General features: G+C 41.4%; 1 protein-coding gene and 1 long non-coding RNA gene across 5 annotated transcripts in view; one reads left to right on the top strand and one right to left on the bottom strand.

The window, feature by feature from the left end:
* LOC140637311 (uncharacterized) overlaps nt 1-12,737 on the top strand; it is a 36,943-nt gene extending 24,206 nt beyond the window's left edge. Inside the window, exons 4-6 of one of the 2 annotated variants that reach the window (XR_012034494.1) lie at nt 4,404-4,578; nt 8,640-8,720; nt 10,792-12,737. This is a non-coding gene — a long non-coding RNA (uncharacterized lncRNA). The remainder of the gene's footprint in view (nt 1-4,403; nt 4,579-8,639; nt 8,721-10,791) is intronic. The other variant, XR_012034493.1, reaches the window with a different exon arrangement.
* Nucleotides 1-12,835, bottom strand: part of LAMA2 (laminin subunit alpha 2) — a 583,647-nt gene that overhangs the window by 149,082 nt on the left and 421,730 nt on the right. For all 3 annotated transcript variants that reach the window (XM_072833687.1, XM_072833697.1, XM_072833705.1), the window contains 2 exons: nt 4,132-4,274; nt 398-496 (listed from right to left, as the gene is read on the bottom strand). In XM_072833687.1, coding sequence (XP_072689788.1) covers nt 398-496; nt 4,132-4,274 — 242 coding nt within the window. The remainder of the gene's footprint in view (nt 1-397; nt 497-4,131; nt 4,275-12,835) is intronic.

Raw genomic sequence — 12,835 nt, 5'->3', positions numbered from 1 at the left:
CCAGGCCAGGGGCACCGCTCGGCCTGCGTCCCTGTCCCCACACAGACACCGGGCCGAGTCGCCAGCGTCCGGTGGCTGCTTTTCCTTTACCAGGCCCCGCCAAAGGCAGGGCTCGGGCCTTCGAGACCCATGAACACTCACCTCGTGCCTGGACAGCATTTTCAAAACGTAGCGGTCACCCGGCTCTGGCCAGCCACCCCGCTGACAGCACCGGTGTCAAGGCCTCCTGTGACGCTGCGAGCCCCGGGCTTTGTCCAGGGAGGGAGCAAGGCAAGGGCGTCTGCCCACGCGTGAAGCGGGGCGCGAGAAGCAACACGGTTGCCACCTCAGGAATCTGAGGAAATTTCCTCAGTGGGCCCGATCTGTCGCGGGGAGAGGACCCACGACCCCCACCTACCCTGGTCAGAAGCTCACTCATCTCCGCCACGAGCGTGTCCAGGTCGCCCTCCGCCAGCTGGATGAGCCGCTCAGGAGCCCGCTGCGGGGAGAGCAGGTGCTGGAAGAGAACGCGGCCGACACAGATGAGCCAAGGGTTCTGCAGCCATCACGGGCCTGCGCGTCTAACACAGCGGCTTTCCTCGACCTACGGCGTGTTTCGCCTTCTCACCCTTCAAGGGAAACATGAGACCGCGGCGGCTGGGCACACGGGGACGAGGCCTCTGCGGGCCACCCCGGCCCACGGGCCGACAGCGGTCACTTACAGAGACACTGCTCTGGGCCGGGCTGGCCTTGCTGCGTTTCGCACTCAGCTCTCCCAACTGTGCTGTGAGGTAAATGTTATTTTGTTTTGTGTCTGAGGAGACTTCGGCTCAAAGGAAGGCAAGGCCTGCACAAGATCACGTGGCCAGTAGGGAGGCAGAGTCCAGAGGAACCCAGCCGGCTGCTCAAGGCCCGTCTCCACCGACAGAGATACAGCCTCCGGGAGAGAGTGAGTGCGGGAGCCTCTGACGGAGGGACCTGGCCAGGCGCTAACCAACCGGCCTGTCTCGACGCTGGAGGAGCCGGCCCGGCGCTCACAGGGAGGCAATTTCCCTCCGTTGAACACAGTCAATGTCACAGAACACTGACACTACACGGGGTGGCCCTCTGACAGTGATGAATGAAAAAAGAGGCTGCTCCATAATCTGGTCTACACGCACCCAAATCTGGACCAAATGTGGTCTCTGTGGAGACCACAAAGTTACCGGAAGTCCATCTGCTGTTGAATCTGGGTCATCACAGCTTTAGCTTCTCTGTTACTCCCCTCTCCTACATAATTTCTGTTAGAACAATCCAGTACCCCCACTTCCTAGTAGCACCCAATCCAGTCCACGTCCCTGCTTCCTTACATCTGCCCCAGAACACCTCACACGGACTCAAATATTCCAACTCATTTCTATTACCCTCTTTATGGAGACATGTCCAAAGGCTGTTCTGAGGACTCTCCAGCTGGAACCAGAGAGAGCAGTGACAATGGACAAGGAGGTAAAAATAACTTGCTTACCATTTTTAAGTGTCAAAATGGGGCCCCAAATATCTAGGTGTTAAATAAATTGTAGAAGAACAACACTAACACACAGTCAAGAAAGACTGGAACTTAAGGAAAATCAAGGTTGTTCTGACCAACACTCGGCCAGCCCTCAGGAGACAGAGGACTGTATCTCTTGGCTTCGGTGCTGGCCAGAGATTAAAATGCTCTTCCGCTAGGGCCTTTCACTACTTCGGCCAGTGTTTGTGTATAATTTTAAACACTGCTGTCCTGCTGGAGTATCTGCTTTTCCGGTTTAATCTCCTTTCTCTTCATTCTTTCCATGTATAGTAGGCCTCCCACGTGCACGGGGGATACCCCCGAGATGCCTGAAACTGCTGGTAGTATCAAAGCCTGTATATCTGTTTTTTTCCCCTATATATGAGCCTATTGTAAAGTTTAATTCATAAATTAGGTACATTAAGAGATTAATGACAATAATAAAACAGAACAGTTATAAAGACTACATTGCAATAAAAGTTATGGGAATGTAGTCTCTCCCTCTCACAAAATATCTCACTGGACGGTACTCACCCGTCTTGTGAGGAAGTGAGATGATAAAACGCCTCCGGTGCGAGGCCCTGTGACATAGCACTCGGCTACTACTGAGCTCCTGATGATAAGGAGGAGGAGGGTCCTCCGCTGGTGAACCACGGCTGACCCAGGGTAACTGAAACCGTGGACGAGTGGGGACTAAGGACAGTAACCGGTTAGCATCGTCCTTATTACAACTCACGTTTCTGAATATGAGGCCTACAAGGTACAGATTCCTCTGGCTAGCTTTTCAGGTTGTCGTCCACACTTGAGGTTCTAGCCTTGTCCTCCACTAGCATGCCTGCCCTTGAACCTGTGACGGGCCCTGGAATTCACAGCTCCGCCTCTGCTCACATGCTCTCTTAGACTCAGTGGCAAGGGTATGAGGCCAGGGCCAGGGAGGCCTCATCGCTGGCAGCCTGGGCCCTTCCAGGCAAGTTACTTTGTCTCTCTGAGCTTTACAAAGCTAGTTTCCTTCCCATTGGTCCCAAAGTCACAGAGCCTCTATTCAAATCCTGGCTCTGCCCTCTAGTAGCCAGGTGATCTTGAGTCTCACGTTTAACTTTTCTGTGTTTCATTTCCCTACCTGAAAACAAAACAAAACAAAACAAAACATGGATGATATGCTACTTCTTTCCCTCCTCTTGGAGTTTCTGTAAGATTTGTGTAAGATAATTCATGTTAGACGTTAGTCAGTTAATTGCTTTGCACAGAGATACTCATCAGTAAGTGTTTGTTATTTTTGCCATCATCATGACTGGTTTCCTCTTCTGGAAAATAGGAATAATAATACCTTCCTTCAAGGCCATGGCCCAGATTACAGAACATACTCCCTACAGGAGCGTCTGCCAGTGCCGACTGAATAAATCTTAGATTTTTTTCCTCCACTCCTTGCCAACATTTCTCTGCCTATGAGAATTGTATCTATCCTTTAAGTTCCAACACAAATTACACTCTCATTAATAATGTGTTCCCTGGTTACTCCAAATACCTGTTTCTCCAATCATCATACAACATTGTAAGTCAGATTTTGATAAAGCACATGGTGATTATTTTGATTGTTTAATTATTGCTTTAACCACATAGACTATAAGCTTCCCAGGGGTAGTGACCACAGTATAGGAGCCATGAAACTCCCAGGGAACCAAGTGCAATATTGAAGCGTCCTAGAATTTCTCAAAAAATCCCTGATCATTGACTGATAGCATACCGATAGTCACTTTCCATCTTTTTTTATCAGATGAGATCTCAATTTCCTTAACATTTCCTCCTTTCCCACCAACTACCGAAAGTTTTAACAATATCTTAGACTAGTGTTTTTCAAATTCGTTCTTGTTGGACTATCTTCAAAGGTCTGCTAGCTCTCTAGTACAAAATTTTAATCTTGTGTTTTCATTTTGACACAAAGCTTAAATGTTAATGTAAGCATTTCTGGAACTCAGGCTGGGCACTGGAGAGATGGATCTGGCCACCTGATCTCAGCACCTACCTCTGCACGCATGTCTGATCATGTGGCAGATTGCGCACATAAATCATGTGAACTTGTCAAGTGATGCCAAATGTCATTTTTGGACTCCTTGCAAGGGGCTCCATAGTTCATATTGTGGAAAGGTAGGAGTTACATGTAACAGACTGATGAATGAACCTGTGCGGAAGCAGTCAGGAGCAGATTCTTGCCACAAGTAGCAATTTGCTTTCAGCAAAAATCATCTGTTATTTTATATTAATGTTTTTAATTTTAATTTTATTGAGTTTTTTTGGCTTTTGTAAGGATTAAAGTGTTTTGATCTTATAGAGCTATAAGTATTAGGGAACTATACCTGATTTTATGTGTGTACATATTTTAGTAACATAATAAAGCTGATTTAGGCCAAGCACTGAGGGTATATAAGCCTCTTTCCCTTAATAGCAATCTGTATATTATGACATTAAATTTGAAAAACACTGGTTCAGAAAGTCTCTGAATTTCTCTACTGGCTGCTTGCCTTGATTTGGGGCAATGTGAAGCATATTTATTCACTCTGGCCACTGCCCCCTGGGAAGCTTCTGTACTCTTTTCCCTGGCTCTTGCTGTTACTGCTCCAACCTACCTTTAGTTCTTGAGTCACATTTTCGAGACCATACAGCATTTTATATGGGGCGGGCAGTGGGCCGGTGAGGTTGATACTCATGGCCATCTGCTCCAGGCGAGCCAAGTCATCAAGAAGGAGGCCCGTGCATTCATCTCCACAAACTGTAAGAGGGAAACGACATAGAATATTTACTTCTGTTAAGTATCCCGGGCAGATGTTCAAAGATTTCAGCTATGAAATATTTTATGGCCCAAGTATAATTCTGTGAGACACGATGCTACTCATCTTAGATAATTAATGCTTTCAAATGGATGATGGATGGAAAAAAGATGAAAAGAACAACAAAAGAGCAGACATGCCTGTTGGCCAGAAGCTGAAATATGGACAGGGACAGAAGCTGAGGAACCAATGAGGAGGAGCAAGTGGATTTTGAGGGAAACAAGCATATTGTAGGAAGTACGAGAGGTAAGACACAGAATATGACATTATAAATGTTCCAGAAATTCCCACATAAGCAATCTAGAGGACATCTATAACTGGGGAATAAAACATGCTCTTGTGTCCAAAAATGTATGCAAATATACTGTGCTCCCCTGGAGCGCACTGTAGAGTATCTATAGCAATTGGGTCTCCACATGTATGCTGCGTATCCCCAAATTATACAACTTTTCAGCTTGACATTTATTGAAAATAAATGTTTTACAAAAAAGTCAAAGAAAATAACTTTTCTTTCTATAATTTGTGGGTTTTTTGCACATGATATGTATTTATTTACCTACGTATTTGCCAACTTTTCCTCTTTGGCCTTTCAACACATTATCACCTATCATTACATGCACTCCCACAAATTTCTACTTTGCTAATTAACCTCATCCGGTCTTGTGGATAAGTAATTGCTAAGGGCCAGGAAAATGTTATTCCTCAAGTAGCCAGAAGTGCTAATGTTCTATGTATAATTTTTTCAACAACTGGAAAGAGGGAGTATTCAAACTTGATATGGTGGAAGGGGTAGAGTTAGTAGACAGGAAGAAATGGATGGCTTTTTCATTGTTAATTGCATAAACAGAATTTCTAAAATTAAAATACCTTAATTCTTTTGTAGGATTTTAAATATATGAATATTCAGTTTGAAGTTTTTAGTTCCTTTTTTCCCCCTTTGCATCAGAGCAGTGAGGTGTAGCTTCTCCATGCCAAGAAGCACGTACTTCCATATTTATGATATGCACTCATGTATACAGTTATAATGTCTGGCATATATTCAGCAGAAGGAGGTATCAAAACTATGCCTATTAGAAGACTGGTAAATACAGAAACATGGCAAATCCCAAGATTTGGAATAGCTTTGGACCATGCCTCAAATTGGCAAGAATTCAATTAGTTCTCTAAATAGCACTCCCCTGAGCTGCCTAATGGAGAGAAAACCACTAACTAAAGCTTGCCAACAAAGAGAAGTAGTACAGAGGGTGATTTTTTGATAGGACAGCAGTTCGAGGTGAGTTCCAGTATCTCTTCACAGGGTTTAAACTGCCCTATCAGGGTTTCAATAAATCAGCTCCTTACAAGTGATATCTGCAACCATAGAGCGTCACCGACAGGAGCTTCGCCAGTTTAGTGAACCAAGAGGCTTTGGAGGCAGGAGCTGAAGTGTGCACCTAGAGCTGTGTTCTCTTCCTCTTCTGCTAACTGGAATGAAAGGGAATTTGCTCTGCATGGAAACTCCGTGAAAAGAAGAGAGCATTGTGCCTTCCAGCTCAATGCAAGTGCTCGAGAAGCTTTAACACACCTGTCTACATGAAACAATTAGAGAAAACACAACCTGCCACATAATTAGGTGCCAAATTGACGATGTCTAAACATCAAGACACAGTCTGGTACTCAAATGTTAGTGGGTCTCAGGATCATCTGAAGAATTTCCTTAAATCACAGAAGACAGGCATACCCTCCCAGTGCTTCCCAGGGGCAACTCAATTACCTGGCTTCTGATTCTCTAAGAATGTGCTTTCCTCTCAGGAGAACACTGATACTTCTGGTTTGCACACCACATGTTGGTGGTGACTAGATCAGCAGCACTGTCATCACCTGGGAGTTTATTAGACATGCAGGGTCTTGGGCCCACTCCAGATCTAGTGGCTCAGAATTTTCATTTTAGAAAGATCCCCATGTGATCTATGCATATTAATACTGGAAAGCACTGCTGCAGGTTGGTTGGTCTCAATTCTGGCTGCCCATTAAAATGATATGGGGATTTATAAAATACAGGTATCTAAGTACTTCCCATCCCCACCTTCAGCACATCTGATTTCCTGGGTCTGTGGTAAGGCCTAGGCATCAGGATTTTTTTTTTTTTTTTTTTTAATGATAGTCACAGAGAGAGAGAGAGAGAGAGAGAGAGGCAGAGACACAGGCAGAGGGAGAGCAGGCTCCATGCAGGGAGCCCGACGTGGGATTTGATCCCGGGTCTCCAGGATTGCGCCCTGGGCCAAAGGCAGGCGCTAAACTGCTGCACCACCCAGGGATCCCGGCATCAGGATTTTTTAAAGGCTACAGATGATCCTACCATACAGCTAGGGTTTAGAACCACTGTTCCAGATTATAAGCTTTAGGGATGCTCAGTCCTAAAAATAGAAGATGTCATTTTGCTTGTTTTCTCCTCTGCCAAGGGCATTTCTCCCTCCATTTTCCCCTATTGAGGTTCCTGGATGTTCCTTCCTCACAGGGAAGAGCTGTGGTGACTCAGAAATTAAAGTCTCCACCAATCACTACTACTCTCCCTTGGTCTTATGATGTTAACACTCCGGTGTGTATGAGCTGTCTTATTACTTCATTTATATATTGTCTCTTCCACGTCAGGGAAGAGACCGTAACCAGCTTTGGTCACAGTGTTTAGGAGGGTGTCTTGTACACAGTCAATGTAGTAAAAAAAAATATGTGCTGACTACTATCGTTGTGAAAGAAGAATGAAAAATATTTTGGAGAAGATCAGAGTGTTAGAAGAGAGGGAGAGATGGAAAGGGAGGGAGGGATGGAGAGAACAGTGGTCAAACAGGAAGTGTCTAAATGGGGGAACACTGACCCCCATTAAGGAACTGGAGACCACAGATAAGTGCGGAACAGAACAGAGTTGAAACAACGGTAAGAGAAAATTGTCTTGTGATTGGAGAGGCAGAGACTGAGTAATGTCAGGATATGGCTATTATGACACCCGTGTAAAGTAATTCAGGTTTTTGTTTGTTCGTTGGTTTGTTTGGAGGTAATTCAGTTTTGACCCAGGGAAGAGTTAAGGGAGTGGAGGAAGGGAGGGGAAGAAAAAAAAAAGATACCAAATGTTATCAAGAAAGTAACAATACCCAAGGGTTACTGATCAGATAAAGGCAATGTTTAGTTCTGGGTGGATTAAAAGTGGTCACCACTTCCTGCTCTCCCATGAAGAGGTAAAGTCTAGAGTCTTTTTCCCACCGCTTAAATCTGGGTTAGATTTATGACACACTGTGAACCCAAGAGTGTGCCAGAGGAATACTGCATGGCTCTTGAGCCTCAGTGTCAAAGGGCTCAGTATTTTCTGCTTTCAGATTCTTGGAACCCCCTGCTGCCTTACGGATAATCCCACCAGAGTCTTCTTGAGGAAGAGAGGCAGCTGGGAGCAAGAGAAAGGCAGGCCCAACCATTGTAGTAGAGGCCCTACCCCATCATCTGAGACTCCCAGGCCTGACAACCAAGAACTATCCATCCCCAATCAGCCCAAACTGTCAACCTACAGAAACTTGAGGATATATCCAGTTGTTGTTTGAAGCTACTGAATTTTGGGGTGGCAGCAATACATAACCAACACATTTTCTCAAGTTTTGCAAGTGTGCTTTAGAGTGCAAATTCTTACAAGTTGTAATTCCCAGGCTAAGAACAAGTATTAGTAACATCTTAATTTTATTAAAAGTTATGAAGAATACAAAGGTTCGTTTCCCCCTCAGGCCAAGTTTATCATCATTATAAAGTTCCATTCAACTTCTAGTGAAGGTGGATTTGAGGCAGATGTTCCCAGGATGTGTCAGCAAACAATATGCTCTTTTTACTCTCAAGACCTTGACAGATACTTCATGATAGGACACCTGAGCATGGTTCGTAGGGCAGTGTGTTCTTCAGGAATCCTTTGCTAGCCTTTCTCTAATGTATAATTTAGTACCTACCCATTTCCAGGAAGAAATTGAGTCAGCTCACTGATAATAGTGTGGCTAGAGGTTGCTCACTGATGGTTCCAGAAATGTCCAGGGAAAAGTTTTCTCAGTTTTCCCTTCATACAAGAATAAATCAAGCCCTGGAATGCAGAACTGGAATCTGATTTACTGTAATACACTGCAGAGTAAATTGGTGAGCTAGAAAGCCAAGAGGCATGATGAATACTGATTTTCTCTCATTTATTCTACCCCCTGCCCATCTGTTTTGGTTTCTCATCTTCAGTTGTTGAAATAAAAATGTATTTAATTGCTCTTTCAAGGACTCATACATCCCACTTCATGTCTCTGTGTCCAAAGGTCTGTTATTACCCCACGTCTTATGGTCTCTGTATTTGCTTCTTGAGGAACAAAGTACAAGCACATTTCCATAAGTGAAAGGTAAGTTTTATGGGATGCTCCAAGTAATATACCAACACCTGTCCAAACGGGTCAGAAAGACTTATGGATATGACAGCCACGGGGATTTTTTCCAGAGCTTCTATATAAGTCTAGTTCATGCACTTATAAGATAAACACATGGGGAAATGTGCCTGTTACATAATGGTTTGCTGTTTTATTCTGACACAAAATATTTTACTTATACTACAAGCTACTTTTATTTGCCCTCAAAAAAGACTGAAATGCCTGGCAACAAACACAGGAAATGGGATGCAAATTAAAACCACATTTAATTCAGTAGGAGAGGGAAGATTTGAAGAGTGAATAGAGACATGGAATATTCACGCTATGTAAACAATTGTTCTTTGATAAGGGTGCAGTAACTGCTCAGTGTAAATTAACACCTATCTTGTAATCAGGACCCCAAAAGAACCTCTTCAAACCATTCTATTCAGCAAGAGATAAGGTTATAAAGTGAGATCCTGCCTAAACTGCATGGGAGCAAAAGCAAATACTTCAAGACTATGATTATATTTTACATGACTAAATGTTTCTGAGGCTTTGCCTATAAAAGTGTCAGGATAAATTTGTGCCTAATATTAACAAATGCAGTACTAAATTCAGATCGTTATAGCTGGGCACATGTAAGGGACAAATCATGCAGCTGATATTACAGATCTTTCTGTTAGCAATTAGTACAAAATACTGCATTTCTACCAGAGTCCCCCATGCATAATAACTACAGGCTTACTGTCACAAAAAATTCACACACTACATCCACACCAAAGAAGCTAAAGCTGAAATGAGTGCATTGAGTATTTTTGAAAAGGCCAAACCCATTAACCAATTTTAGGTAAAGATCCATAAATTGTCTGCTCTAATAAAATAGGGATAAATGAGTAAATACACATTTCTAGCAAAAGATAAAATCTGGGTACTTATATTCATGCTTTAATTTAACCCTTTTATATTAAGGCCAGTGAGAGTGCCTAAAATACGGATTTTATATTTTTCTCCATTCCCTTACCCCTTCAAGAGGACAATTTTAGATGGGATTATATTTAGGGCTTATTCTTTTGTAGAAATAATATCTTCCAAAGTAAAAATTTGCTTTTAATTTCATTAAGTGGGCTTTTTCCCCCTATTATTTCTCTGAATAAAGGGAAAGGTATTCTGTGGGCTTAAGATGAGACTGATGAATTTGTTCTTGCACCAAATTGCTTTATATAAAATTTATATGTTTAACATATCATACAATATATGTTATATAATATACATATAATTATATATAACTATATAATTTGTAATAAACTAATAAATTTGTATGATTATGTTATATAATATAAATTTTATATTTTAATGTTCAAATATGTAATGTTTGCTTTATTAAACATATATGTTAAACAAAAATCTGTATATAAGTATATATATATACACATATACAAGTATGTATACATATATACATACATATATACATATGTATGTACATATATATGTAAATGTATGTGTGTGTGTATATATATATAAATATATATATATTTACACACACATAACACAAGTTCATTATGGCTTAAGTACGGCATAACTGTTCCAAAAAAAAGAAACGTTATTTGTAAGCATTATAATAATAATGGGATGGTAACTTTTACCTACACAATATTCACTACATAGCAGGCAATACATTCTTTCTTGCCTTCATTATCTCATCTAATGTTCACAGCAATTCTATAAAGTGCTATTAATATCCTCATTTAAAGGATGAGAAAAGTAGTCACAATCATTATATATATGAGTCTATAAATATTGCTGTGTGAACTTAAAGAGAGGAGAAAATACAAGGTGGTCATAAAGGGGATTTTCAGTGACTTGAAGAGCCTAGAATTAGAATTATAGAAAACCAGAAGTCAGCCTAACCTAAATATTTCATCAGAAACCAATGAGCTGTACAAAATATCATGTTTTTTTTAATAAAGTGGTCAAATAATAACCATGATGCTAATAATGCCTAGAATTTATTGAGCATCTATTATGCTTAGGTATGTTGCATTAGTATTTTGTTTCCATTTTACAGATGGAAGTGATGTAAAGTGATGATTGATGACCATCTCTTCAGATGATGAAGTGAAGCTTCGAACAGTTAACTAAATGGTGTCTCACAACTTGTATGCAGCCAGTCAAGGATTTGAACCTTCTAGAGACACATCCTGACAGCATGTTCCTCACATCAGAAGATGGTCAGTTTCAGGGACACCACAGAAAAGACAGACTACCTTACTTATAAGACCTCCTCTGACTTGAAGATCATATGACTCTATTGTTCTTTGAGGTCAGTGAACTCCTTGGATCTAGCAGAGTGACAACTGTCATCAAATGGAGTTGACTCTTAAAGTAAAGCTTGACAGAAAATAAAGGAAATAGAGATCAGCCTCCTGTAGATGACAGTTCAACAGCACAACTCCTTCCATCAATGGAATGGCTCTCTCAATGTGATATATAAACCATGAGACTGAGTGCCAATAACTAGGAAAATTACCCAGAATCAGAGTGATAGTTGCTGTTCTACATTCTTGTAATCCTGGACCTATCCCAAGGAGGTTGACAAAGGACTCAAAACATCTTTGACCAACAAAACATGCAGATCAGGTACAAACAGGGTGAACAGAAGTTGCTTTTATAGATTCCATGATGTCCGGATTTGAATAACATGCCACAGCTTGGGGTTGTAAAAAACTGCAGTAGATACACTGGCCTTTGGCTAGGAAGTAGCACTTGGGGATTAAGTGGGAGCAGAAAGAGGATGGCATTTAAGGGGCAAGGATGGAGCGTGGTCACATGTCCCATAAGCAAAGCCACAACTCATTAAATAGCATCTGGAGGTCAACTGATACTCTCTCATTATCTTTTATTATGAAAGTCTCCTTTTCTTTACGGTGATCAGCCACATTGTACTGTTTTGTTCCTGCTCTCATTTACAAGGAGCAATAATTGCCATTAGCAATCATCGTTGATTTACAGGAGCACAGCAGCGTTCTAGTAATAATACAGAAGGGCCACTGTGTTATTGTGGTAAGATTCTTGCCAGCAATTGGATATTAAAAACAATAATCTTGGGACGCCTCGGTGGCTCAGTCTACCTTTGGCTCAGGGCGTGACCCCGGGGTCCTGGGATCGAGTCCCACATGTGGCTCCCTGCATGGAGCCTGCTGCTCCCTCTGCCTAGGTCTCTGCCTCTCTGTGTGTGTCTCTCATGAATAAATAAATAAAATCTTAAAAAAAAAAAACAATAATCTTGACCATCTCTGCAGATCAGTGTCAAGGTAGGATAAAACCTCAGATCTTAGCTTTTACCAAGTGGCTGAAAAGTGTATATATATTTTATATAGTTAAGGGGCACTATCACATTTAGCTAGGTTTCAGGTAAAAAACACACTTCATGATTGCTTTTGCTACACCGGCAAGCAAAACCTCATCTTAAATGTTATATTTTAGATAAATTGTGACTATAAATAATAAAGCTCTTATATTCCTAATATCTCATATGCAATGAATAAAAATAGGAAGCATCAATTCGATATTTATAAAATGCTATTTCAGGCACTCTTTATGGAATAACATCTTGCCAACAGCTCCCAATTTTAATTTCTGTTCTATATAAGAGTAATATATTTTACTATGCCACTCATAATCTATTTTAAACATTACATGAGTTGTTTTGTGTTAACTACTGATCTGTAGAAAATAGGACATGAACAAATCCAAGTTTTGTGATTCACCATACAGAACCTTACTATTAAATAAATGTCTTTCTTGCTCATTCTCAAATTTCAAAAAGGCAGGTGGTTCTTCTCGTTTTATAAAATGGTATGTAAATTGTGAATGAGGGTTAGAAGAGGAGGTTGGCTTTGTATTAACCTAACATACTAAGGAGAAATCCATCCTGTTTTCTGAAAGTCCAACAAAATATCTCTTCAGAACTCACCAACATGTTAGAGTTATCCCAAATTATTCCTATCAGAAAAAAATGAAAATGTCTAGAAAGAAATCTGAGCACCCAGCTAGTGCTTTTTTCACTTCCATAGAAGGCAGGACTCTCTACCTCACAATCCCTGATGAAT

The sequence above is a fragment of the Canis lupus genome, chromosome 1 (genome assembly GCF_048164855.1).
Source record: "Canis lupus baileyi chromosome 1, mCanLup2.hap1, whole genome shotgun sequence".
NCBI lineage: Eukaryota > Metazoa > Chordata > Mammalia > Carnivora > Canidae > Canis > Canis lupus.
This window is presented reverse-complemented; position numbering and strand designations above follow the sequence as displayed.